Genomic DNA, 23,591 nt, shown 5'->3' on the forward strand with positions numbered 1-23,591 from the left:
ATTGGTTTGTAAGAATGTATTAGAAGTTGGAAAGCAAATAGACAATGAAATAAGCAAGAAAATGGTACTGCAGGAGTATTCTCAAATTGTTACTATTGAGAACAGTGAGTTGTTCAGACTTCAAATCTAATTGCTAGGCCTGTGACATTAATAAATTATTTTACTCAAAAGGGAATTTAAAAGGCAAAAAGTGTTGTTTCAGGGAGTAAAGTTGGTACACAAGCTTATTTTTGGTCTCACAAGATCAGCAAATCTCTCTTAAGAAGTCTGGGATTTATTCTACTAGAATAATCTAGAAAACTGTTGGGGCAAACTCAGTTTTAGGGGGTCTATCATCTTGACTGTAAGGGAAATTCTTTCATACTGGCTGGTTTGGTTTAACTCTTATATGGATTTTTTTTCTTGAATATGAATGCATTACTGCAAATTAATTTAATCAATTTTAATTTAAAATAAGTTAATAATTCTTTCTGAATACAAAAGTGTAATAATTAGAATTCCATGATTGAGAGAATTAATAGTACAGGGGTTTTTTCCCTATTAGATTTCTTGACTGTGTATCCTACCTTAATTTAAATTAAGTCATTTATAGATAAATCCTTGATAAAGGTTGGATGGGATGGGGAGTCTATTACAAACCCTTTGCCAGCTTCAACACATGAAAAACTATAAAGCAGCCTTTTTGAGTTGGTGTACCTATAAAAATATACATACAAAACCTCAGTTTAGTGATTTTTTCTAAATATTCAAATAAGGAAAGTATATTTTTATGTAGTGCAAATTTTTGTAAATGTGTACAAAAAGTACTTTTTTATAATTAGGGCAACAATGATGCTCATGTGACCTGATTTGATTTTTCTTTTTATCTGGTTGTACTTAGGTAATAAACCATAGGATAAAAAACCCTGTATTGATGTGTTTAGCTGTAGTTCTATGCAATGGGATTAATAAAGTGGCTAAATGCACTGTGGCATTCTAGGACATTCTAGGACAGTGGGGTTTTTTGTTTATTTTGTAGCTGCATTTTTACTCAATGGCAATTTTAATTAATCTCTTCTGACATCTCTTTATGTGCATCTACCCACCAGGTGCCAATGTGCAGAAAGGAAAGCATTTGCAAACTCCACTCCATGCTGCTGCCCAGCATTCTAGTACAGAGATCGTAAACTTACTCCTTGAATTTGGGGCAGACATAAATGCCAAAAATTCAGATTTTGAGAGGCCTGTTGATTTAGCTGCTCCTAGCAGTTTAGTGGAGAGACTGCTGCTCTTCCATGAAGGTAAGTTTTATCTGTGTGTTTTTGCAACTGTAACTTGTATTATTAAAAAAACCCCCTAAACCCACCCAAAAAAACCCCAACTCAACAACCCAAACAACCCATGTTATAGATGTTACATTGTGCTGTATTAAATGAATATATTAGCATTCAGGTAATTTCCTTTTTAACTATAAAAATACTCAGGAGTATTTAGTCTCAGGCTAGATAGAGCCCATTTACCAAGCAGCATCAAAATTTATACAAGCTGAACAAGTATCATCTTATGTTTTTTGGGTGTTTGCACAAGTCGACATTTAAAGCTACATTTTTATTGGCCATTACAGACCTTATTAAAAAGAAACCAAGTATTTAAATTTCAGATCAAAAATATATTTCATTTTGGTCAGCTGTCAAAATATCTTTAAAAATATATTTTTAAGTGCATATAAAGGACTTTATTTTTATTGTGGGCAAAAAGTATAAAAAATTTCATTTTCTAAATTTTCTTTATGAAATTATAAGAACCTGAGAAATAGGAGTTGACACTCAAGAGTCACTCAAAACTCTTAAAGGTCTGTTGCCTTGGAGAGAGAATATTCCTAAGGGAACTGGATTTGTTCAGACTGACCTATGTATAATGTAAAAATAAGCTACAGGAGAAAAAAACTATTTCAATAACTGTGAGCATCTCTTTAGAGGTGAACTTAAGGAAACAACTCTGTAGTCTGAATGCTGTTAACAAAACCCCTCTAAAACCTTTAGGTTTTCACAAATTTACCAAGACTAGTAGTATTTTTGAAAGTCATGGCAAAGATGTCAAAAAAATTTACTTGGCAAGAAACAAATATGGGTTTATTGTCCAGAGAAACAGCAATGTTCATTTTGAGGGAGTGGGGAGCAGAGGGATAGAGGCGTTATGATGAGCTAGTAAGATCACTGAACGTGAACCAGGGGCTTGGGGTATTTTGGCTGCTTATTCTTGATGCAGTGATGCATCAGGAGTGCAGCTTGTAGTGCCATAGCAGGTATGTCATCTGTTCTGTGAATTTAAAAAAACAGCAACCTTGCAGTTTTTAAAATTATTTTCTGGGAGCAGGCTTTTAATTTAAAAACACTGAAATTTAAAAACCTTGCTTTTTTCAGTATTACCCTAACTATGAACAAGGTTTTAGCAGCCCCAGTCTTTATCTTTGAGGGTAGAAAGGCAATGAAGGAAATGAAGAAAAAGGCCAAATTTGCAAAATGGGAACATTTTTTTAAAGAAATCCCATTATTGTGCAAGACTGCTGTAAAACTAAGTCCTGGCTTTTATTGTTGTGCAATTAAACTTCCTTTATCGTTTGCAGCCACACCATCCTCTCTGTGTCAGCTCTGCCGACTACGTATCCGAAATTACATAGGAAGAGCTAGACTGCATCTTGTTCCACAGCTCCAGTTGCCAACAATACTGAAGAATTTCTTACAATACAGATAACATAGTAATTAAGTGTTAGAAACTTAAATAGCAAGTACTTTTTCTTCTCTCTGTTTATTGTACATTTTATCTAAAGAACTGCTGGGCGGAAAAAGAGCCTTTTGCATATTGCTTAAAAAAATTGTATCTTTGACATCTGGTGTTGGTAATGTAATAGTAACTGGGAGCCATTCAGCAACTAGTACCATGGTGCTAATAAAGCTGAATTGAATAAGTGTGCTGATACTCTGGGACGTGATTATATAGCTTTACCTTAATACTCAATAGCTTTAGTGCTGTTAATTTTGTGTTTATATTTTTAAAATCTCTTTGACACACCTGAACCACAAAGAGTTTCTTCATTATTATCTGTTAAGTTTGTCCATTTGGAGTCAGTATTGTATGTGTTTTTAAATTTCTATTGTTCATGTATCTAAAAATACTTGGTGATAGGTGCGCTATATACATTGATAAAAATAAAATGATTGGATGTCATTTTTTTCTTTTTCTTTATATAGATGATTAATTAATGAAGAACTTCCTTTATTCTTCCTCACTGCCTGTGCTGTGAAATGGAATTAAGCTGCTGTGAACATGATCTCCGTTTTTTATAGAATCTCTGTTTATTGATACAATTCATAGCTTTAAGAATTCCAGAGGAATATTTCTCAAAAGCCTTAATGCTGAGGTACTTTTGATCTCCTCTTGTAAAACAAAATCATATGGGCTCTTTCCTTATCTTTTCATAACAATGCTGTATCACAGCTCATTGGCATATTAAATAATTATTTGCCTCAGGGAAAGGCATACTTTAATGTGCAGTATTTCTATGAGGTTTCTGAAGGCATATTGTGGAGATGTGGATAATGAATCTTCAAGCTAAAGTTCAGGAGGTGAATTTGAGGTTCCAGAAATACATCAGTTCTCCATATCAGGAGGGTTATCACTCTTGAAAGGACATTATTTCTCTTGCTGTCTGGTTTATAAACAATTACCCAGCACCAAAAATCATATTGCAAAATCCTAGAATGCTCTAGCAGGCATTTCTGTGAACAGGTTCAAATTTTATTGTTCAACTCCAGCCAGAGAAGGAATGCTGACACCCCCAAGAGACATTAGAAAACCTCAAAGATTTCTGCCTTGCTCATGCCCTTGCATTTTGGTGATTGCCTGTCTTGTCAAAAAATGTGATCTGACTACACTGAAATGCAGTGCTCCTCCTCTCAGTCTTCTCATTTGGTGTTCCTTTGAGAACAAATTACACTCTCAGTGACTTATACTCAATTCCTGTAAACCAAAGCATAAGACACCTGGTAATTTGCCACTTGCCCTTGGTGATTCACCCTATTCCATTCCTTTTCAGTGACTCCTTTCAGTATTTATGTTCCTACTGGAAAGATACTAAGTGAGGAACTAACTATAGAGGAAGCTTTCACAAAGAGGAATGCTTAGTCAGTTGCTAAATTATATCCACCCTAATAAAAAATGCAGCTGTCCAGCACTTGCCCTTGTTAAATAATCCTAGTTTTCTTCTGTTCCCTGCAAAAACTCTAGTTAGGGGTCTCTTCTGAAGTCCCTGTAAAGAAAAATCAAATGCAAGTAAGAGGAGCTGCTTAGGAGTCCATAACATCCAGACTGTTATGGAGTGAGTTGGGTGGTTTTGGTTTCCATCAAAACCTAGCAATTTGTGTTTTTATGTACAATACCAGTACTGTGTGTTACTTCGACAAACAAGCCAACTTCAAACCGCCAAGCCAACCATGGCACTGCTGAACTTCTCTATGTAGAATGAGATAATTTAGATCCTCCCCTTCGGGTGTCCTCAGTGCTTTTCAAGTTTGACTCAGACAAAGTGTCAAAAAAAGCTCTCATGTTCTATAAGCTCAGTTTTGAGCAAGTGTGGCTACTCTGCAAAACACCTGTTCAACACCACAAGATAACATGAGAAGTTTTGCTGAGAGTCATATAAGAGTCGAAGCCATCTCATTGCAAATAGTTGTGTTTGTGCTCTTGAGGCATTTGCAATATCTATTCCCACCGATCCTTGCCACTATCCAAAGAGCAAACAAAGACCGTTTCTGGAGTATACAGGTATTTGGTACTGCTTTTCCTGTAATTCTACAGAAGGGTAGACTAGTCAGAAGAAACTGGCTTATGGTAATATTATGACTTGGATCTTGGGCAAGATGCATTTCTCAACATAAACTTTTATCTTTTGCTACCAAATAATTATGTGAAAATGCGAGTCATTTTGGCAAGATAAGCCAAGTGGGTGGGGCAGTGCTTCTGTTACTATGTAACAGGGACAAACAAAAATAGGAAATGGATGTTGTTGCCCTGGCAGGACTATGCACTGCAACAGGTCTCAGGCAGATCAGAGCCTGCTAATGCCACATACCAAAAATACCCAGCAATGAAATACCTGACGTTAGTATTTGATAAAATCTCTTCCAAAAATTATCCTTTGTTTAGCCAGAAATGAAAGGAAACAGGTTTCTTACTGTTTTCATGCTGTGAGGGCCCTATTCTTAGTATGAAATAAATGCTAAGTTATGTAATAAAATACTAGGAATCAGGAGCTGAAGCAAAAAAAAAAAAAAAATTACCCATATCAGAGCACTGTTTAAGACCACTACAGCACATCCAAGTTTGGAAGAAGCATTCTTTACAGGTTGGAATAGCTCTTATTATATGAATTTTTAGACTACTAAAACAGTATCACAGGACATTTTAATTAAAAAAAAAATAGCGTAATATGCCAATTCTGGAAAGCAATCCAACAGTGAAATCCTACAGGCATGCTCAAAAAGCACTCCTGAGACAAAAGAGGCTGCGAAAGCACAGGGAAGGGGGGGCTGCAGGGGCTGCTCAGCACCGTCCAGCCCAGCCCGGGCCTCGCTGCGGCCGTGCCTGGGGGGCGGCTCCGGGCCTGGGCCGGCACGGCAGCCCCACACAGGGTATAACAACGTGTAAGTAAAAGCCACAAAACACAACGGCTGTATGCAAAATTTTCACTAAATCAGAAAGTGTACTTCATCTCATCATATGCTGACTTATGTGCAAATGCATGCTGGTCCTCAGCACTGCTGTTGTGAATCTGCTGCCTGCTCCATGTCTTTTGTAATTTTTATCTGGAGCAAAGATGATCCTGGATTTCATTTCCTTCCTACATAAACATGTAACTTCAAGTTTTTAAGAAAACCTAATGCCTATTCTGAAAAAGGTTTCTAGACTCTCTGTTTTCTGTGTTAAGAATGGAGTTTCTTTCATTAGTGTAATCTTAATTTGTAATTCTGGATTGAAATTATTTTACCCAATGAAGAAGTCCAACAACATGGATTTAAAGTGTCACATCTCATATCTCAGACTGCAGCTGCCAGTGAAGCTGTCCGTGAAGCTTATAAACATGTCAGTAATGTTGGACAGATTCTTTCAATATAACAATGGATTTAGTTTGGGGGAATAAAGTGATGTTAAATTTAACTGAGATTTAATAGTCATTGGAAAGCACTAGCTGTATAGCTTGATACATTTCTTCATTCAAATGGAAATAAGACTTTCACAGAAGAGTCAAACAATAATTTGAAGACAAAGTATTCTTTAATATTAAGGGAGAAGTATCTGTATTTGACTTGCTGTGCCAGACAATGAAGTCACATATTAGCAAACAATCTGAAATTAATTATGAAAATGATGAATTCATAGTTTGACAGTTGCAACCACAGCTGTAGCAGTAGACACAATTACAACCTTTTCTGCATATTCCCCTCACTCAACACATGGGGTACAAACAACTACAAGGAAAATGCAACCTCATGTTATTCACAATGACTGTTTCCTGATTCACCCCAAATATAAAAAACGCCCTCTGACTTAATTTTTATATTTTAGCAATGAAAGAATTCCTAACCCTCACATTCTAAAGAGGGAGCAGATTTGCCCAAGATTCCATGTTAAGGCACAATTTATGTGCAACACATTGATGTAGTTATACTACACATTGTAAGTTATTTAAACTTTGAAATATTGGTAAAAGTCCTTATGATACAGCAAAAGATTTTAAATATAGTAGAATGGCAGTTGAGTCAATCCTTCAGATTCCAATCACCAGACATGGGGCTGCATGTTCTTACCATTGCTCTGCACCTCTGCATTTATATATCAGGTTATACAACTTATGTGCTAAAAGACAGCTAGTCTTTCATTTGACAGAAGCAGATATCAGATACTGACTGATGGAAAATTATTTCAAAAACTACAAATTTTGACTTCTGAAACCCAATTCTTCTTTGCCAAGCTCCATGGAGTTAAAAAAAGGAAAATCATCTTCCAAAGAATACCTGCAGATAGTAAAACATTCTGTTCCAGCATCCAAGTACATACAAAAATGGGGGTTTCTAGGCTACAAAACAGCTAAGCCTTGCCTCTCCCCCTCCAATTTATTCTTACACCAGAAACCCTGTAATATACTCTAGAGCATTGCCAGAATGAAATTTTACCTTTTTAAAGAGGGGGAAAAACAACCTTGTATTTTTTTATTTCTAGTCTCCATCCCACCTTTCCAGCATGGTGGCATTGTTATTTCTAGTTAAATGAGGGCATGGCTTACCTCTGTATTGAGGATTGTCTACAGGGTCTGATAAATACCTGCTATTATTACCAGTTTTACAACAGTTTCTATTGAAATAATTCTGCCAATTTTTAATTGCAACTTCTTTACATTTCATGTAATTATCAGGATTTTAAATAAATTTTAAAATTTATTTTAAAGCAGCAGCAAAAAAGGTAACATCAGATAAAGTAGATTTCTGCTTAAGTGCCAGCAATTAAACTAATAAGGAATATTGTAACCAAGGCATCTTTTCTACAGGTAATTCTGATTATAAGAATTATTAATAATAAATAAGTATAATATTTTCCTTATAATTAAATTCCATACTATACACAGCTTTAAAGTTTAAATATTCTTAGTGTTCTATTGCCATGACTAGTTTTTTCCATTTGAGCACAGATTTAGTAAATAAAAATATATATGCACAGGTATTTACTTCTGGTTTGTCATAATATATGCATGTTTATAACTAATACAAAATGTAAAAAGAAAACAAGTATTTTAAATATATATATCACAGTTAAATAATTGCAATAAATTTGCTGTTTGTTCCTTACAAACCCTTTGTTAAAAAAAAACAAACAGTTTTATAAATACATTTTAGCCTCCAGTGAAAATATAAGGGGGACAGTTGCTGAAAATGATCCTATTAGAAAATAGAATTTTGTAATGTAGATATTCAAAACTGTCTAAACAAAACATAAGTAAACTGCTATTTGTACTGCTAATAAGCACAATAACAAATGGATGAAAAAAATAATCTACTCTTTAAATTTTACTTTTACTATAGAACCCTGTGTGTAAAAATTAGTTAAAATTAAAAAGGGGGACACAATGTGTGAAAGAGCCACAGTATTCCAGTCCTTCTAAAAACAGGTTGCAGTAGGTATCAAGAAAGTTATTCTATTATTATGTATTTGTAAGTGTGTTTATGGATTTCACAGTTTGTTATCAATATTTTGATAATGTGCAGATAGTTGCTTACTCCCTTTACAAGGCATCTATTCACACAGAGTTGACTAAAATATGTCTGTATTGTCTGACAACACTGTTCTTACTGAAAAAAAAAAAGACATGGCTGTATATGAAGTTAGGACTTTTTCTTTGGATTATCAAATAACTTTTTTCTTTGGATTTTCAACAAACATTTGTATAGAAATTCTTTTCTTGCTTTCACTTTACAATTTTCAAAGTTCAAGTACTTGCCCTTCCAACTACCACTTTCTGTCCTTTGATCAAGGTTAAATCAGTATTAACCCCCAGAGTGTTATTTTAAGCACTATAAAGTACAGAGGAAACACCTCATCAAAATGGGTTAAGTCGTATTCCTGTTCCTAGTGGTGAAAAAGGATTGACTTTGGCCCACATCAAAGCATCATTCAGTGAAATAGCAGATTTTCCATCTTCAAGGAAGAACACTGGACCCTGTACAGCAAAAATGTTTGGAGAGGGAAAGAAAAAGAAAGCACACAGGTATTGTGTAAAAGCCACCACAGCAGAAAGCACATTTTATCAGAGAAGAACACAAAAGTCTTCTTTACAACTAACCTTCATGCAAAAAATTGTACCCCACCAACTTACAACTTTGATAACAGTTACACATTATAAATTGAGTGAACTTGCTATGTTCCCAAACCTGGCTACGCAACACTTAATAATATTTAAATTTTTAGTTTGATATTTAATAATATATTTTACTATTATTACATATATGCTTGTCAATTATTCCAGTGTTTAATTTAGCCTGATTTAGAAACAGAGGTAACAAGCTTTCTTCCGTCGTAATACTGTCCATGCTTCATGGTGTCTGTCATAATCTGTGCTGATCTGTGCTTTTTCCTATCTACAAAAAACCCCAATATAATGCATCCATGAATTGTTTGAAAACATGGAGTCTACAGAATAATTTCAAATGCTCACTACGAAAAGGAAAAAATACTCATTTATCTGATGGAAGAAGAGCTATTTGGCAATTTATTAATTTGATGAAATCTGGTCTCAAAGCTGCAATTCAGTTTAAGCGCTTTCAGAAAGGGTTGAGCTCTCCAAACTTGCTACTTAGAACTTGTAAACCCAATGCAATTAGGCTGCTATACACCTTAGTATTAACCAAGTGATTTGTGAGCTGATCTGCATGCCTAAAGCAATGACTCCTAATGTACACTAATCTGGAAATAAGGATATTGTAGATGACAAGATGGTGACACCATATTTGTTATGCTTGTTGAATGGATTATAACAATGGCAGCTTTATGTGGCTGTTAGCAAATGTTGAGAGCACAGCCATAGCCAGAGACCACTGATCTAATGTGAGTGTTGACAGCAAGTTTTTTTTTTGATTGATGGGGTGCAACTGTAAATTTTGTTTACCTCAAAAATCCCACTAGCATTTTGCAATGTCCAATTTCTGACACAAAACTATCCTTCTTAGTCCTGGAACCACCCTGTTAGTCTTTGGGTTGGCATCTTGCACTGGACAGAGGAGACAGTATCACCTAAGAGAGTAAATTCACACTGTGGCACTACCTGGACATGGGAGTAGCGTTTTCAGGATCTGCCAATTTTCTCTTTATTGAAATAACAACATATACCAAAGAGGCATTATAAGGACTAATGTGCTTCAATCATAAAGCTCCATATGAGTGATGAATAAATATCTTTGATGATATCTTTGATCAAATATCTTTGAATATTTAGTCTGCTAATATCTGGCTTTAATTAGTCACGAATTGCAAGTTTTATAGTATGTATTTCCATAGTGATAAATACCAACACCAGAAAAATGTTAGTATGTGTTTGAAGATAAATAATATCCTGGCTTTTATTCAAGCTGTGGTGAGGTAGTAGGCAATAATTTACATGCACTTCAGGCAGAACATCTGGCAAAGGAATTTCACGTGGAAATTAAAATGTTTTGGATTTGGGAAATGACAATTATTTGATTGGACAATTCTTTATGCAGCCTTTCTTATATAGCAGATGTCAGCATTTGTCATCTTTAACTCTGCTACCGTGAGAACAGGGTAAACATTTTTCCTCCTAAATGATGGATGTGACCTTAGATTTATGGCAGCCTCACAACTAGTCAATGCTATCACCAAGAAATAACACTTCAGCTCTCTGAAGCCATACCTGTATCTTTAGCCCTGTCAAACAAGAGATATGAACATCTGAATGACTAGGAAGATTTGATCCAGTGACACAGTCTGGCCCAACCATTCCTTTCAGAGGCTCCTCCTGAATTCGTGATACGAGCAGTGAATACACCGCTCTCTGTGATTCAGATGGTGGAGTGCATGGCAGTTCATCGCCAGACCTAAGAACAAAAGATATTTGGTTTTCAACTATACTTCTTAATTTGTTTTAGAAATTAAGAGCCACAAAGCACTTTTTTTTCCCCCCAGTCATATTCATATTTTACAAAGGAAATAAATTTACAATTAAACAGTTAAATACTACCAGTCTCACTCATGGTAATTTTATAGTTTTCCACCTACTTGTTTAATTGTGTGCAAGCTCTCCATGCATCTAATTCCTCAGAAAGCTGTTCAATTTTCAAAGGTACGGATACTTCTCGTCTTTTTAAAAGCTGACTGAAAAGAAATAAAAGTAATTAAAGTCCAAATTAATTCTAACAATTAGTATTTTCTTAGAAGCAAAACAAGACAGACATTAGTAATAAGAAATTATTTCTGATTGGATATGGAAATAACTTGATGGAAATAAATTGATCCTTCACAATAATCATTATATTAAACCTTATAAATATTAAGAATAGATATAAAAGTATACTTTTTCATTTAAATCTTATTTTAATTATTCCTATTTACACCTTCCTTACTTAGCTCTATTTTTTTTAATTTGAGGCCGTTCTGTATCTTAAGGCTATATGTGTTCTTATTTCTTAATAATGTCAACTTCACTAAAATTAAGAACATATTTTGCCTATATATAGTAGATATGGTAAAAATACAGTTAGAGAAACATGGTTCAACACATGCTTTGGGACAGCCTGGTTTTACTTGTGGAAAACAGTTTCAAAACCCTTGCAGTGGATGCATTTTTATTTATCAAAATATAAAATAAGGGACAGTTACTACCTCACCTAATTCAGCCACCTTTCATTTGTGTTGGGATGCCATAAAAAGTCTGGCTTGTATGCAAGCATGTAAGTGTCTGATTTAAAATGTGCTGGAATTTAAAAATCCACGAATCCTGAAGATATTGGGCAATCCAAGAATAAAACTTAGAGCTGTATTGTTCTGTGGTTCTTTATATCCTAGGAAAATTGAAAGCTTGACAGCCAAAAGTATAAAAAACTGAGTCTCAAAGACCGCGTATTATTAGTCTGTTAATATACATATCAGAATAGTCCTTCTGTAAAAGCTTGTATTTCATCTTTTTATTTCTGGAAGTTCAGGAAAAAACAAAACAAAACAAAACAAAAACAACAACAACAAAAAAATGCTCTTTTTCCTTTTTCCCAATCCTCTCACCAAGTTTCGGACATGAGGATGGCTAAGAGGAAAGACATATTAAGTTGTTTAATTATCCTCGATAGGATAGGTCACAATTCTAGTGAGGTGTGAAAGGACTGAACAACATATACACAACATTTATTCTTGATGAAGAGATAAAGGAGCTGAAATTATTAACAAAGCTGCAGGGGTCCCTTAGAGCAGTTACTGCAGGAGTAACCGCTGGAATAATGTCAGCACAGCTTTCACTATGAAATCAGTGGCACCTTGGAGCTGGCCTTGCTACTCAATAAGTTAGGTGACAAAACCAAGAGGAATTGACAGCCCCAACAGTGAAGGAGAAATGGAAATATGTCAGCTGGATATCATTACTGAACCAGACAGGAAGACTAAACAATTGTGGTTATACTCTGAGAAAGGAATACTAAAGTATTCCATCTAAGTCTACTTTATTTACCATATAAGATAAAGATGATTCATCTTAATCTTTCTGTTTTCTAGTCCAAGTTAGTTGGTTCAAGTTCAAGTGGGGTCAGATGAAGTCAGGTGTACCAAGTGAAATCAAGCAGGTCAGGTTGAGTAGGGTCAAGTGAGTTGGGCCAAGCCAGACTGGGCTGGGTCAGACCAAGTCTGGTCAAGTCAAATGGACAAAGTTGGGTCACATGTAGTGGTTGAGGTCAGGTCAGGTCAGGACAAGTGGGTCAGGCTGAGCTGATTCAAGTCAGTCAAGTCTAGTCAGGTGGGCCTAGTCCAGTCAGATATGGTCGGGTGACCAGTCGGGGTTGAGCTGCACCAAGCGGGTAGGACCAGGCCAGGTCAGATCAAGTGGGCAAAGTAAGTGTATTAATGTCTGGAGATATTAGCTCACTGAGTAACAGAAGGCCAAACTGGGTTTCTTGTTGAAAATCAAGCGAGTGCCCAGTCATGAACTCTAAATTCAAAGCTTGTCCTTGTTGCTACAGAGCAAGTCTTGGCAAATGGTCTACAGGTAGATACAACTTAGAAATGTTACTGTCCATGTATAAGTCAGTCATGCATGGAAGTGATGCTGAATACTCATCTACTTCTAAAAATTATTTTTTTACAGAACTTAGAGTTTGACTCATATCCTGGTTTCACAACTCATTGTGTTACCTCAGAAACTTTTATGTGTATAATGCATAAAGAAAGTAAAGAAGGTTCTATATGCAAGCATGGCTATACCCTTACAACTTTATAACAGAACTGGGAACTTGGTTGTTTTTGGTTTTCTTTTTTTTTTTTTGGAGGGGAGGTGGGAGCAATGTATGGTATATGTCATAATAAGGTCTGAGATTTCCCAGTGTTAGTGAAAACATAGTATTACCTTGTATACTCATACAGTGCAGGTACAATGCTATTGTACTGTCTTCTGATAGCAAGTAAAGCACCAATGTAACCACACAAAATCAGCAACTCATTCCGAAATCTATAAATGGACAAGTATTAATCATGAAAAACAACAAGCATTTGCAAAACATTAAACAAATTAATATTACAATATTAAAACTTAATTTATCCATCCACCTTTTGTGGAGAATATATGTTTGCTGATTATGCTTATTTTCTGTGTCATGGAGTTGTTAAAACAGACTCTGTGCGTTTTATACTCATCTCCATTGTTAAATTTTAAATGGCACATACAACACAGTTTTTAAGCACAATCATGTAAAGTTACAAAAACAACACTCAGAGCTTTTAACGCGCTAGAACTCTAAATGGAAAAAAAAATTGCCCCAAATATTAGTGCGGACTTCAGTTTCACCAAATTTCCCCAGCTTTTTTCTCCTTTTAGTTCTTCACACGTATACTTGTGTAGGCATCTAGGCCTAGTTTCAACCATCTATCATAAAGATGAACCACAGCTTCCAACTATTAAAGAGTTAATACTGAGAGTGGCAGCTCAAATTTTCTTACCACTTTGACATAAAAGCCCACATTGTGTGTGGTACCACTGCTCTTTTTCCTCAGGAAACTGAAACTAGAACAGATCAAAGTGAAGGTCTTCACGTAAGACCATTGATTCACCCCTTGTAAATACGCCACAGAAAAAGAAGCAGTAAAATATCCTTTTTTTTCCCTTGCTAAACCTTCAAAATTTAGGAAAATTCCACATTCTATTCTCCAGATTGAGAACCAGCCAGCTTGCTGAAAATTTTTTTTGTATCCCTCTTTTGGTAAGCAAATAATGATAGTAACAGTGTTCACCTACATATATATATATATATATATATATCTGTTTATAAGTTCCAAAAGTTTCCTTTAATGAAAGTTCCACTTTCTAAGTAATGAAAATATACTCACTCACTACATTGATGCAACATTAATTGTTCAGTGCGTATGTAACTTAGAAGATCAAGATATGGAAAGACTGAATCCAAAGTCCAATCTGAGCCAATAAGTTGTTCTGTTGAAAAATAAAAATAAAAATATCTCAAGAGGCAAGTTATACAAATGACTTACACTTTAAAAGGTTTCTTCATCCAAGTGCCTACCTTTCACATACTGAATGCCAACAGGGAGAGCCCTGTCAGGTTCTGTGCTTAACAGATAGTACTTTATCGTTTCAAATATATCTCCGTCTGCCTGAATTGCCTCTGCCAACCGCATACATTCTTCTGCATCAGGAAGATTGCACTGGAAAAAAACATTTTGCCAGAAAGTGACAGAAATGTTCAAACAATTCTTTAAGATGCAGAGAAACACTGATGTTTCAACATAACAATAAGAAAAAAATTCTCTCTGAAGGACTCATTGTTTGAAAGATGTACCTGCATATGATGCACATTAAGAAAGCCATCTAGACCAGAGAACAACACAGGGGGAGAAGGTTCTGTAACTTTAATTTAAGCAGTACCAGTTTCCATTGCTAATGTTTTTGTGAACTTTTTACTACTGCTTAATAAATGTACAGTCTGAGCTGAACCTTAAGGGAGTTAGCAGAGAAGACCCTTCTGCTGCTGAAGAGGAAAGGAGGGATTTAAGGACATTAGAGGGATGAGATGTAAAACAACTCAGACTAGTAAAGAAAGCTGATCTGCCTCAACATGATTAGGCTGCATATCTAGTAGGTTGTAAACCATACTGACAGGTAATTCTGAAGATCATAAGCTACTTCAGAAAGCAACCTGTGTAATGGAAAGCGTACACAAAGAGCAGAATTAAAGAACTAAATTTCTTGCACAATACTGAAAATAAAGTCAATGAAGACTAAAAGAGCAAAGAAGGGCATGCAATGTATAAGACTGTTCGGGACAAATTCATCCTACAGATTTATTTGGCCTTAAGTTTTTTGAAATTAGTAAACAAATCAATACATAACCTCTTATTAGCATTCAGGTAAATTTTTTATGTTGTACCTTTTCATGCAGGTCATTTATTTCTGCTATGCATCCAGGATAAAAAGCACATAGTTTTACTAACTGAAGTTTGTTATCAGGAATCATCATAAGAAGATCAGCTGCTAAATCCCTGCACAAAAAAAAGATGACATGTAGTTACTCTTGATGGTTTGTAATAGGAGGAAACTGTTTTCTCTTTAACATTCTTTTTATAAAGAAGAGTTTACTGAAAACAATACTATTTCCAGAGAAGTGCAGAAGCAATCTCAGTCTCTAAGACTATTTTGGTGCAATAAATGAGGCTTAATCTATTTATCTTTTTGGGGAAGTCATCAGTGAATTTTCTGTTGCTTTATTGGTTGAATTAAACAGCTGTGCAATCCTAAAGCATCAGAACCACCTCAAAGTGAGGTGGAAGAATACATGAGCAGGGATGGGAAGGGAGAGTAGGAACTATCCAATTTGAGAGAAGGAAAGATGATAATGTGGTTCTCTGTCATGAAACCATCCTCAAACTTCCAGGCTTCTAAAGCTCCATGACATCAGCATAAAGCATCTCTCAGTCATCCAGAATGGCATGCTTCTATGACATTAAAATAGAGAGATTATACAAGAAAAGAATGTGATATCTATTTTCATTCTTCTCAAAGGAAAACTGTGTTTTAGCAAACTGACATTTCTGAAATTTTCCTAACTTTTTACCATTTGTTACCCTATCCTGAACACAATAAGCAGCTGGAGGGAACACATGTAATATTAGGAAATTATTCTTAAACAATTCTTCTATTCAAATATTAATAACTGGCTATTCTGGTTGTTCTCTGACTCTTCTATTCCGGCAGACATCATTTCTCCTGTGACTCACAAGACTGACTTGCCCCTGTGTAAGGCAAAAAATCCTACAAAGTTCCTCTGGATTTTCAGAATGGGGTCCTTGACTTAAAAATGTTCAAGTAAGCTATTGTCCAATATTTGTAGCTGCTTTCTATCCCACTTTCAAGTACTCATCACAAAAATTAGAACACTGAGTTTAATCTTATTTTTACCCTTAATAAAGTCACATGCTTTTCAAATCTTTCTTTCTATAAACAAGCAAAATACCTGTATCCAAGTGATGGAAAGCTAAAAGGAAGACATTGAAACAGTAATGAACAAACCTTTGTATTACTTTACAGAAGAAATATCTAAGAGAAAATAATTAAAAGACAACAGAAAATCTAAGAGTCAGGGCAACTGACTAACAACAACAAAAAAATGCCTTTTAGTCAAAAGAAATTAATGCCAAAAGGTCTTTGGAATATCTGTTATACTATTACTGTGCAATAGCCACTTTTCCAAGTTACAGAAGAGCTCTTTCAGAATATAGGATATTTCACAGCTTCTTAAACTATTTTTAAGATCAGTTACTCACATGTGCTAATCTTCAAAAGCAATTTAAACATTTTTTTTTTAACGTGATTAGAAGCTATTTTGCAAAATCTGAATCCAACGTTTATTTAAAAAAAATAATTCAAAGAAGCCCTCATGGAACGTTACCTGGAATGATTTTTAAAAATTATGCTGAAAACACTGTCAAGTATAAAGATAAAAATTAGGTGGCTGAGTTTGCATATGCAGAATTCATTATCTCAAGTAAAATATGATTAGCCTTTTGAATAGTAGAAGGTTGCTTTTAACACTATTTAGGTGTTAATTTCCCAAGGTTGTAGGTTTGGGGAAGGACATGAATGCTTAGTTTTGACTTTATTTGTTTAAATTTTATATTTTAGAGCACTTCTAAAAAGAACCAACCAAATCCCAAGAAACATTCCACCAATAAAGTGTGTCTCTACAATGAAATGTTTCCAACTGATGGAAATCCCTAAGCATAACAACCAATAAAAACAAAAAGGGAACCCTTCAAATGTCAGAGACCTGGAACTCCAGCTTGCCCACACATGATCTTATAAATGCAGTGAACCAAGACGTATTATGCTGTGTCACTATCTCTTTATTACAAAATATGAAGAGATTCATTAATTCCCTGATCTTTTCCTACACAATAGAAAAAATATGCTGTAATGGCTGAAAATCAGACTCCAGGATTGCAGAGTGTAGCTGCAGTAGGTGTTCAGTATAGCCCACTGTGAAATCCAGATGTATACTTGGGCAGTATGCAGTATACCATTTCAAAATTTTATCACATGTGCCAATGCAGACTTCAGTACACATATGCCATAAGTTTGCAGAAGCTTTATGTACCTAAACATAAATGCCATACTACTATAAGTATTTGTTACAGCTCTGAGATCAGAACAAGCTTTTGTAACGGAACTGGGAAAAATATACGCTGTTTTTCTTAACTCCACATCCAGCGCTTCCTATTGGAGGCTACATAAAAATCACCCTTCACAATGAAGGCAGGGAGATCAAAGAAGGAGCTTCAGAGACTTTAACAGCTGGATCTGGAGTTGCCAAAACAACCCTGTCAAAACTGGTGCATTGCAGACCTGCTAAATCATTGCAAAGTGAAAGTAGCAAGCCATCAATTTCTTATTTTATCTTTTTCTACAATGCTTCATTGTCTAAGGCAGGCTAAATGCTCTAGAGAGAGGAGTTCCACTGTTTCTCTCAGGCTGCCTCTAGATATTTTAGCACTAACTGTAGCAGAAAAACTGATCCTTAATTGCAGCATCTGTTTAAGTACATCTTTTCTATGACATATTAATTATGAAACACCTTTATAGCTGCCAAATATACCTTGGGACAGTTTTCTGCTTTTCACTGGTAGATAAAAAACAAGAAGCTGTACTCTTCAAAGTAAAACCAGAGAAGGTTTCCCCTATATGCAACAGAGAAATTACTCCTGCAGAATTAAACAGTAATCCTGTTTCATCCTTAAATCTTTTTAGCTGTCTTGTGTTCCTAATACCAATATAAAATAATTCCTCAGACTATTAGCTTCTTTATTTTTCAAACAAGTACTTAAAAATCACTTCACAGATCCTACTTGAGCTTCTGTCCCTTCTGACTTTTTAATTCAATTCCAGCCTTACTTTGTCTGAAGTAGTTATTTGTACTCAGGACAGACCAGGACTTGATGTGCTACCTATTGCCCAAGTAGCTGGTGGTTTTTCAATGGTTTTCACACTCTGTTTGACAATGACTCTTCTCTCATTTACAATGCATACATAATGTGTTTTGAGATTAATGCAGAACATTTGTATGCCCTGTACTTCAAAGGTCTAATAGCAGCAATTCTTATTCTACCTACCCATGGTGGTTTGGTCTCCATAAAAGTTCCAGAATGATATACCTTGATTGTTTTGTCAGGGAAAAAAAATTAATAAAAAATTTCTTTGGATTAAGAAATTCTTACCATGTTGCTACTGCCATACACTTTCTTGCTAGTAATTCTAGGGCATAATGTGTTGCTTGTGCTGCACTTTCTCCTAAGACAGTACCCACACTGACTGCCAGCTCCAGTTCATTTCCACGAATCAGGTTTGCCATCGCAAGCTTGCTCAATGAAAAAATTAAATCATAAGCACTTTTGGTATTCATCATGTTGAGCATATGACAATAATTTATGAGAATGCTTTTTACAGAAGGACAAAATATGCAATACTTAAAGTAAATTATATATAATTCGGGTCTCTTGCATGAGTAAATAACTGTGCACCACATGTTAATCGGTTTTAAAATAAACAAATAGATTTCCTTTAGCAGAATCTTTCTTTATTTAACCAAAGAGATTACATAGATATGATAACTAAAAAGCATGATAGGAATTTCATCTAATCTTAAGTAATGACGCTAACTTTCAAAGTATATACTTCCCCTTTCTTTCAGTGAAGGGAGACTCAAAAAAACAAGAAACCAGGAAGGATTCTCCTGATCTTACACTCTGACCAACCAGAGTTGCTGGCAGGCATAGCACAATGTCAAACAGTAAGAGACTACACAACAACTTGGAATATGCTTATTTTGAAATACAAGCATTAATTGATTCTCGATTTCTCTCTGAACAGATGATTGAGATGGAATTATACTTATTTCGGGGAGATAGAGGAGAAAAACACATTAAGTCCAGAAAGAATGTGAAAAAGAAACTATTTGTATAAAAATACAAACAAAATGAAAAAATCCAGTAAAATGTTTCCTACATGTCAGTTTTATATTTGTACTGAGAGGTGGGGTTTTGTCCTATTTACTTTTTCATTTAGACTGTAAATTCTTGAAGGCAGAGATTGCATCTTCTGTAGAACAATAACTTCCATTTCTGAATAGCTATTTTGAATCACCATAAACAGTAAACAGTAACACTTAAGTGGATATATGTAAGGTACTTAAGTATCTTATATTTTCTAATATAACAAGATACTGTATATACAATTCAATGATAATATATTACTTTCTGTGCATGAGAGAAACCTTGAATTTAATAGAATCAAGGAAGTTTTGCTAGTAACTTTAATACTGTAAGGATCTAACTCTGCATAAATATATACAAATCAAATATCAAGTATAAGTAGAATTTTAGAATGTGATACATAAATTTTAAAACACGTGTGGAGAAAGGAAGACAATGTCAGATTTTTCATAATTAAAGACAAAAAAAATACCTCTATATTTTCAACAGCCAGATGACAACATGCTGCAAGCACTGCATGGCCATCCTGAAAATACCAATCTGCCAGTTCTTTACTGACCTTGTGCAGAAGCCTGCAAGAACAAAACATGAATTCTGCAAGGTCGCTTTCAGGCTGGAGTCCTTTGGCTCTTAATTTATGTAAAATTCACCGCATTTCCTTCTGTACCCTAAAAATTGCTATATTTGACTTACGACTAGCTTGAAAAATGCAATCTGTTTGAGCTTCATCCACTGCTTAGGTTGGTGTGTACTCATGGGGGTCATTTCCCAAAATCTACGTAAGTACAGAAATGTCTCTTCAGACTGACACAAAAAAAAATCAAATATTTGGATATCCAATTTATACCAAGTATTTCTCTAATTGCTCAAAAATTGCACATGTAAATGAAGCAGCTAAACAGCCTCTAAATTGCTTGTTACTACACCAATAACTGGATAATTCAGGTTTTTGACCACTGTTCTAAACAAGGACAGGTGCATGCTTTGGGTGTTTTTAAGGGCATGGACAATGAAAATCACAGAATCATAGGATGGCTTGGGTTGGAAGGGACCTTAAAGATCAATTAGTTCAATGTCCATGCCATGGGCAGGGACACCTTCCCTTAGACCAGGTTACTCAGAGCTCTATCTAACCTGGCATTAAACACTTTCAGGAGTAGGGCTTCCACAACTTCTCTAGGCAACCTGTTCCAGAACCTCACCACTCTCACAGTAAAGAATTTTTTCCTAATATCTAATCTAAAACTACTGTCTCAGTTTGATTTTTAGTGTACGTTGTTAGAATCTTTACTGATGACAAACAGCAAAGCTTCAGGAGTAGATGATGCATAATAACAGGGGATAATAAATACTTGTTAATGCTAAATCTTACCCTGCTTACCAGAAGTTCTAAGTTAATATGCTATATATTTAAGGGCACAGGAATGCATCTTAAATATCAAGCAAGTGAAAAGGACATTTATAAAACATACAAATGAAAAATCCATTTTGTGCCAGGAGGAGTCACAAGAGGGAAATTAGTGTAGCATCAGATAGTTAGGAACTCTATTAACTATGTACTAGAAGACGCAATATTTTGTTTAATTCTAAATTGCTGATGCCAAATTAAACCACTAAGCTTTATCTCCCTTAATGACTTTACGTTCTGTACTAAAATGAGATTTTAGATATAAACTAGAACAACTTACTCATTATAATCATCAGTATTGTTTCCACCAGAATTTGAAGATCCACTTGCTGTGGAGAGTGGTAACATCTGTATATTTCCTTCACAAGCTGCCTGGTAGTGAATAAAAAACATTAATTAATGCACAATTGAAACTGAAGATGAAATACAATTTTTAAACAACAACAAAAATAACCTGTGATCTACAAAAATAATTCTGAAGCCTAGTTATAACAAAGAAAATGTTTAAATGTTTAAACTAATGAACTTTTTCATAGCTACATCTTAGCCTAATTTTATCCAGCCATACAAGAAATTCTACAGAAGCAATAGACTTCTTCCTTCCTATGCATTTGAGCAAGATTTTTCCAGCATTTGAATATGCTTAAAATGGACAGTGAAGACTACAACCTCGATTTTTACACCACAAGGAGCAAGTGGCTGTGAATAAAGGATGAAGTCTATAGATACTTCTCAGCAGGTATAACAGCAAATTGGAAATGTTTGGCATACGGTGGCAGAAAGTGGCATAAGCTTAACTCTTTTCTCTCTAGCAATAATTTATTTCTTACATTAAATACAAAGAGATCAGTGTGGGTTAAATGAAATCAGTGGACAAAGTGGTGTTTGGTCAAGGATTGGGCTCAATGATCTCAAAGGTCTTTTCCACACTAATTGGTTCTGTGATTCTGTGAATTCTTTCATATTCTTTAAGGTGTAGCAGGGATAACACGATTAAACCTCAGAGCTGAGTGACAAGGGAAAATAAGTCCCGGTATTTTGTTGCTTAATATTATCCGATTAAATCCTTGAGACAAGATCATTCTATGAATTGTAATATTTCTCTGTAATCTCTCTCTTACAAGAAAAATTAAGATCTTTCTAAAGCTTTAATTTGCTTTAGGGTCCAACATTTTAACTTGTTAAATCTAAGCACATATTGAAGTTCTATTCTGTACATTATTCAGCTATTGAGCTAAAACATTCAGGCAGACAATTTCTCAGTAGAAATGCAAGAGAAATCAAATTCTACACGTCTTTGATGTTAAGGCCAATACTGACTGTTGAAAATCAGGTTCTATTTCAATCAAAATTGAACACATCAGTTTTCACTATGGTTATGTGATTGCAGTTTAGAACAATCAGGCTTTCAATACATAAACATGACATACCTTCTTTTGATTTTTGCATAAAAACTGGTCAGTACAATATGAAAGTAAAGACTGAGGTATCATTATTCACTATTTTGCAAAAGTGAACAGAGCAAGTCTTTTAAATATGCTTGTCATATTCAGAGTTATAAGCTAATAGCTAAATACATCTCCCCCACTGGTATATATAGTAATACCTGTGCAACAAGAAGCGCTTCTTTAAGCTGACCTCTTGAAGTAAAGAAAGAAACTAGTTTCTTTACATCTCCAGTAGCTATACAGTATGGGATGACATCATCATTTTCTTCCTGAATTAACTGATCAGCTCTCCTAATTAAACAAATGAATAAATAAACAAGAAAGATCTACACATATGATTAATCACCAAACTTATCTCTATGGTATAGGTGTTAGATGAAGCCATAAAAAGATCACTGAAACCCATTTGCCTTTCCAGACTTACAAACTGTGGATACTGCACTAAAGAGTTCATAGCTGAAGTTCCAATTTTTGTTCAACCCTTTGATTCAAGTACACAAAATTGTTGAAATCCTCCACAGTTCTATCCCAAAGCTTGCTGAACAAAAAGTAACATAACTAGAAGGCTGTAACAAAAGACAACTACAACTGATATTAGTATCCATCCTTCCTAACTTGTCTGTGTCCTTTTATGGATTGAAGCTACAACTCACCATAATATTTTTATGAACTTACCTTTGCATTAGCTTCCTCCAATATTTCATTGATACACCAGGCGCAACTGAGAGAGCTTTGTCCCACTAGAAGAAAGCAGCAATACATTTACCCTGATCATTTTATTTTGAGAAACAGCCATATTTTAAACTAGCTTAATTTTTCTTCCATTAAAAATAAATTTGACAAGAGGTTCAATAAGGAATGAGTTATGCTTTAGACTGCATATGTTAAAAATAAGCTAATTGGAACACAATTATTTTTTTGGGGACTTGTGACCATTTATTGACTCTCCATCTTTGCAAGGATAGCTGGTTTCAGAAACTTTCATATTTTGTTATTCTTCAATAATGTTCTGATGTTTTACCTCTCCAAGTTCTACCATTAGTTCACAATATCGCTGAATTTGTCCTAATCTTAAATGTATTTCTGCAGCTTCTTTGAGCCTTTCCTCTTTGCTTGGTGCACCAATACCGCCTCCAAACTTAGACATCTTTACTGTTGTCAGCTCTTGTGCCCTGGACTGAGGGGGAAAAAAAAAAGGATAAAAAAGTTTTCTGTGAAGAAAACAAGTTTTCTTAAGAATACACTGCTGTCAAATATTACAGTGGAATACAAAGGTTATAATTTCAGAAAAAAAATCTTTTGAGAAAAGGCTAATTGGAACCGATTTCAGTGAGATTACAGTGAACTTTATGTTGTTAAAGTAACTGTGTTAGTGTTTTGTGCTTATATACACAAAGTTTCTATTATCTTCCTTTAATATCTTTATATAATTTTTTATTCTC

General features: G+C 34.9%; 2 protein-coding genes across 20 annotated transcripts in view; one reads left to right on the forward strand and one right to left on the reverse strand.

Annotated features, from left to right (window-relative positions):
• Positions 1–3,207, forward strand: part of ASB5 (ankyrin repeat and SOCS box containing 5) — a 40,459-nt gene extending 37,252 nt beyond the window's left edge. For all 12 annotated transcript variants that reach the window (XM_027741569.2, XM_027741574.2, XM_027741571.2 and 9 more), the window contains 2 exons: positions 1,089–1,280; positions 2,606–3,207. In XM_027741569.2, the coding sequence (XP_027597370.1) occupies positions 1,089–1,280; positions 2,606–2,733 (320 nt within the window). In that variant the 3' untranslated portion in view covers positions 2,734–3,207. The remainder of the gene's footprint in view (positions 1–1,088; positions 1,281–2,605) is intronic.
• Positions 3,208–6,293: 3,086 nt separating this feature from the next.
• The window catches only part of WDR17 (WD repeat domain 17), a 56,994-nt gene continuing 39,696 nt past the window's right edge, over positions 6,294–23,591 (reverse strand). For 7 of the 8 annotated variants that reach the window (XM_027741583.2, XM_027741581.2, XM_039388745.1 and 4 more), the window contains 14 exons: positions 23,171–23,326; positions 22,825–22,889; positions 22,308–22,440; positions 20,982–21,073; positions 19,766–19,865; positions 18,520–18,659; positions 16,263–16,283; positions 15,180–15,291; positions 14,316–14,457; positions 14,125–14,227; positions 13,148–13,249; positions 10,822–10,917; positions 10,457–10,640; positions 6,294–8,749 (listed from right to left, as the gene is read on the reverse strand). In XM_027741583.2, the coding sequence (XP_027597384.1) occupies positions 8,630–8,749; positions 10,457–10,640; positions 10,822–10,917; positions 13,148–13,249; positions 14,125–14,227; positions 14,316–14,457; positions 15,180–15,291; positions 16,263–16,283; positions 18,520–18,659; positions 19,766–19,865; positions 20,982–21,073; positions 22,308–22,440; positions 22,825–22,889; positions 23,171–23,326 (1,566 nt within the window). In that variant the 3' untranslated portion in view covers positions 6,294–8,629. The remainder of the gene's footprint in view (positions 8,750–10,456; positions 10,641–10,821; positions 10,918–13,147; positions 13,250–14,124; positions 14,228–14,315; positions 14,458–15,179; positions 15,292–16,262; positions 16,284–18,519; positions 18,660–19,765; positions 19,866–20,981; positions 21,074–22,307; positions 22,441–22,824; positions 22,890–23,170; positions 23,327–23,591) is intronic. The other variant, XM_027741579.2, reaches the window with a different exon arrangement.

The sequence above is a fragment of the Pipra filicauda genome, unplaced genomic scaffold, assembly GCF_003945595.2.
Source record: "Pipra filicauda isolate LSUMZ 115617 unplaced genomic scaffold, ASM394559v2 scaffold67_size6003252_pilon, whole genome shotgun sequence".
Lineage (NCBI taxonomy): Eukaryota > Metazoa > Chordata > Aves > Passeriformes > Pipridae > Pipra > Pipra filicauda.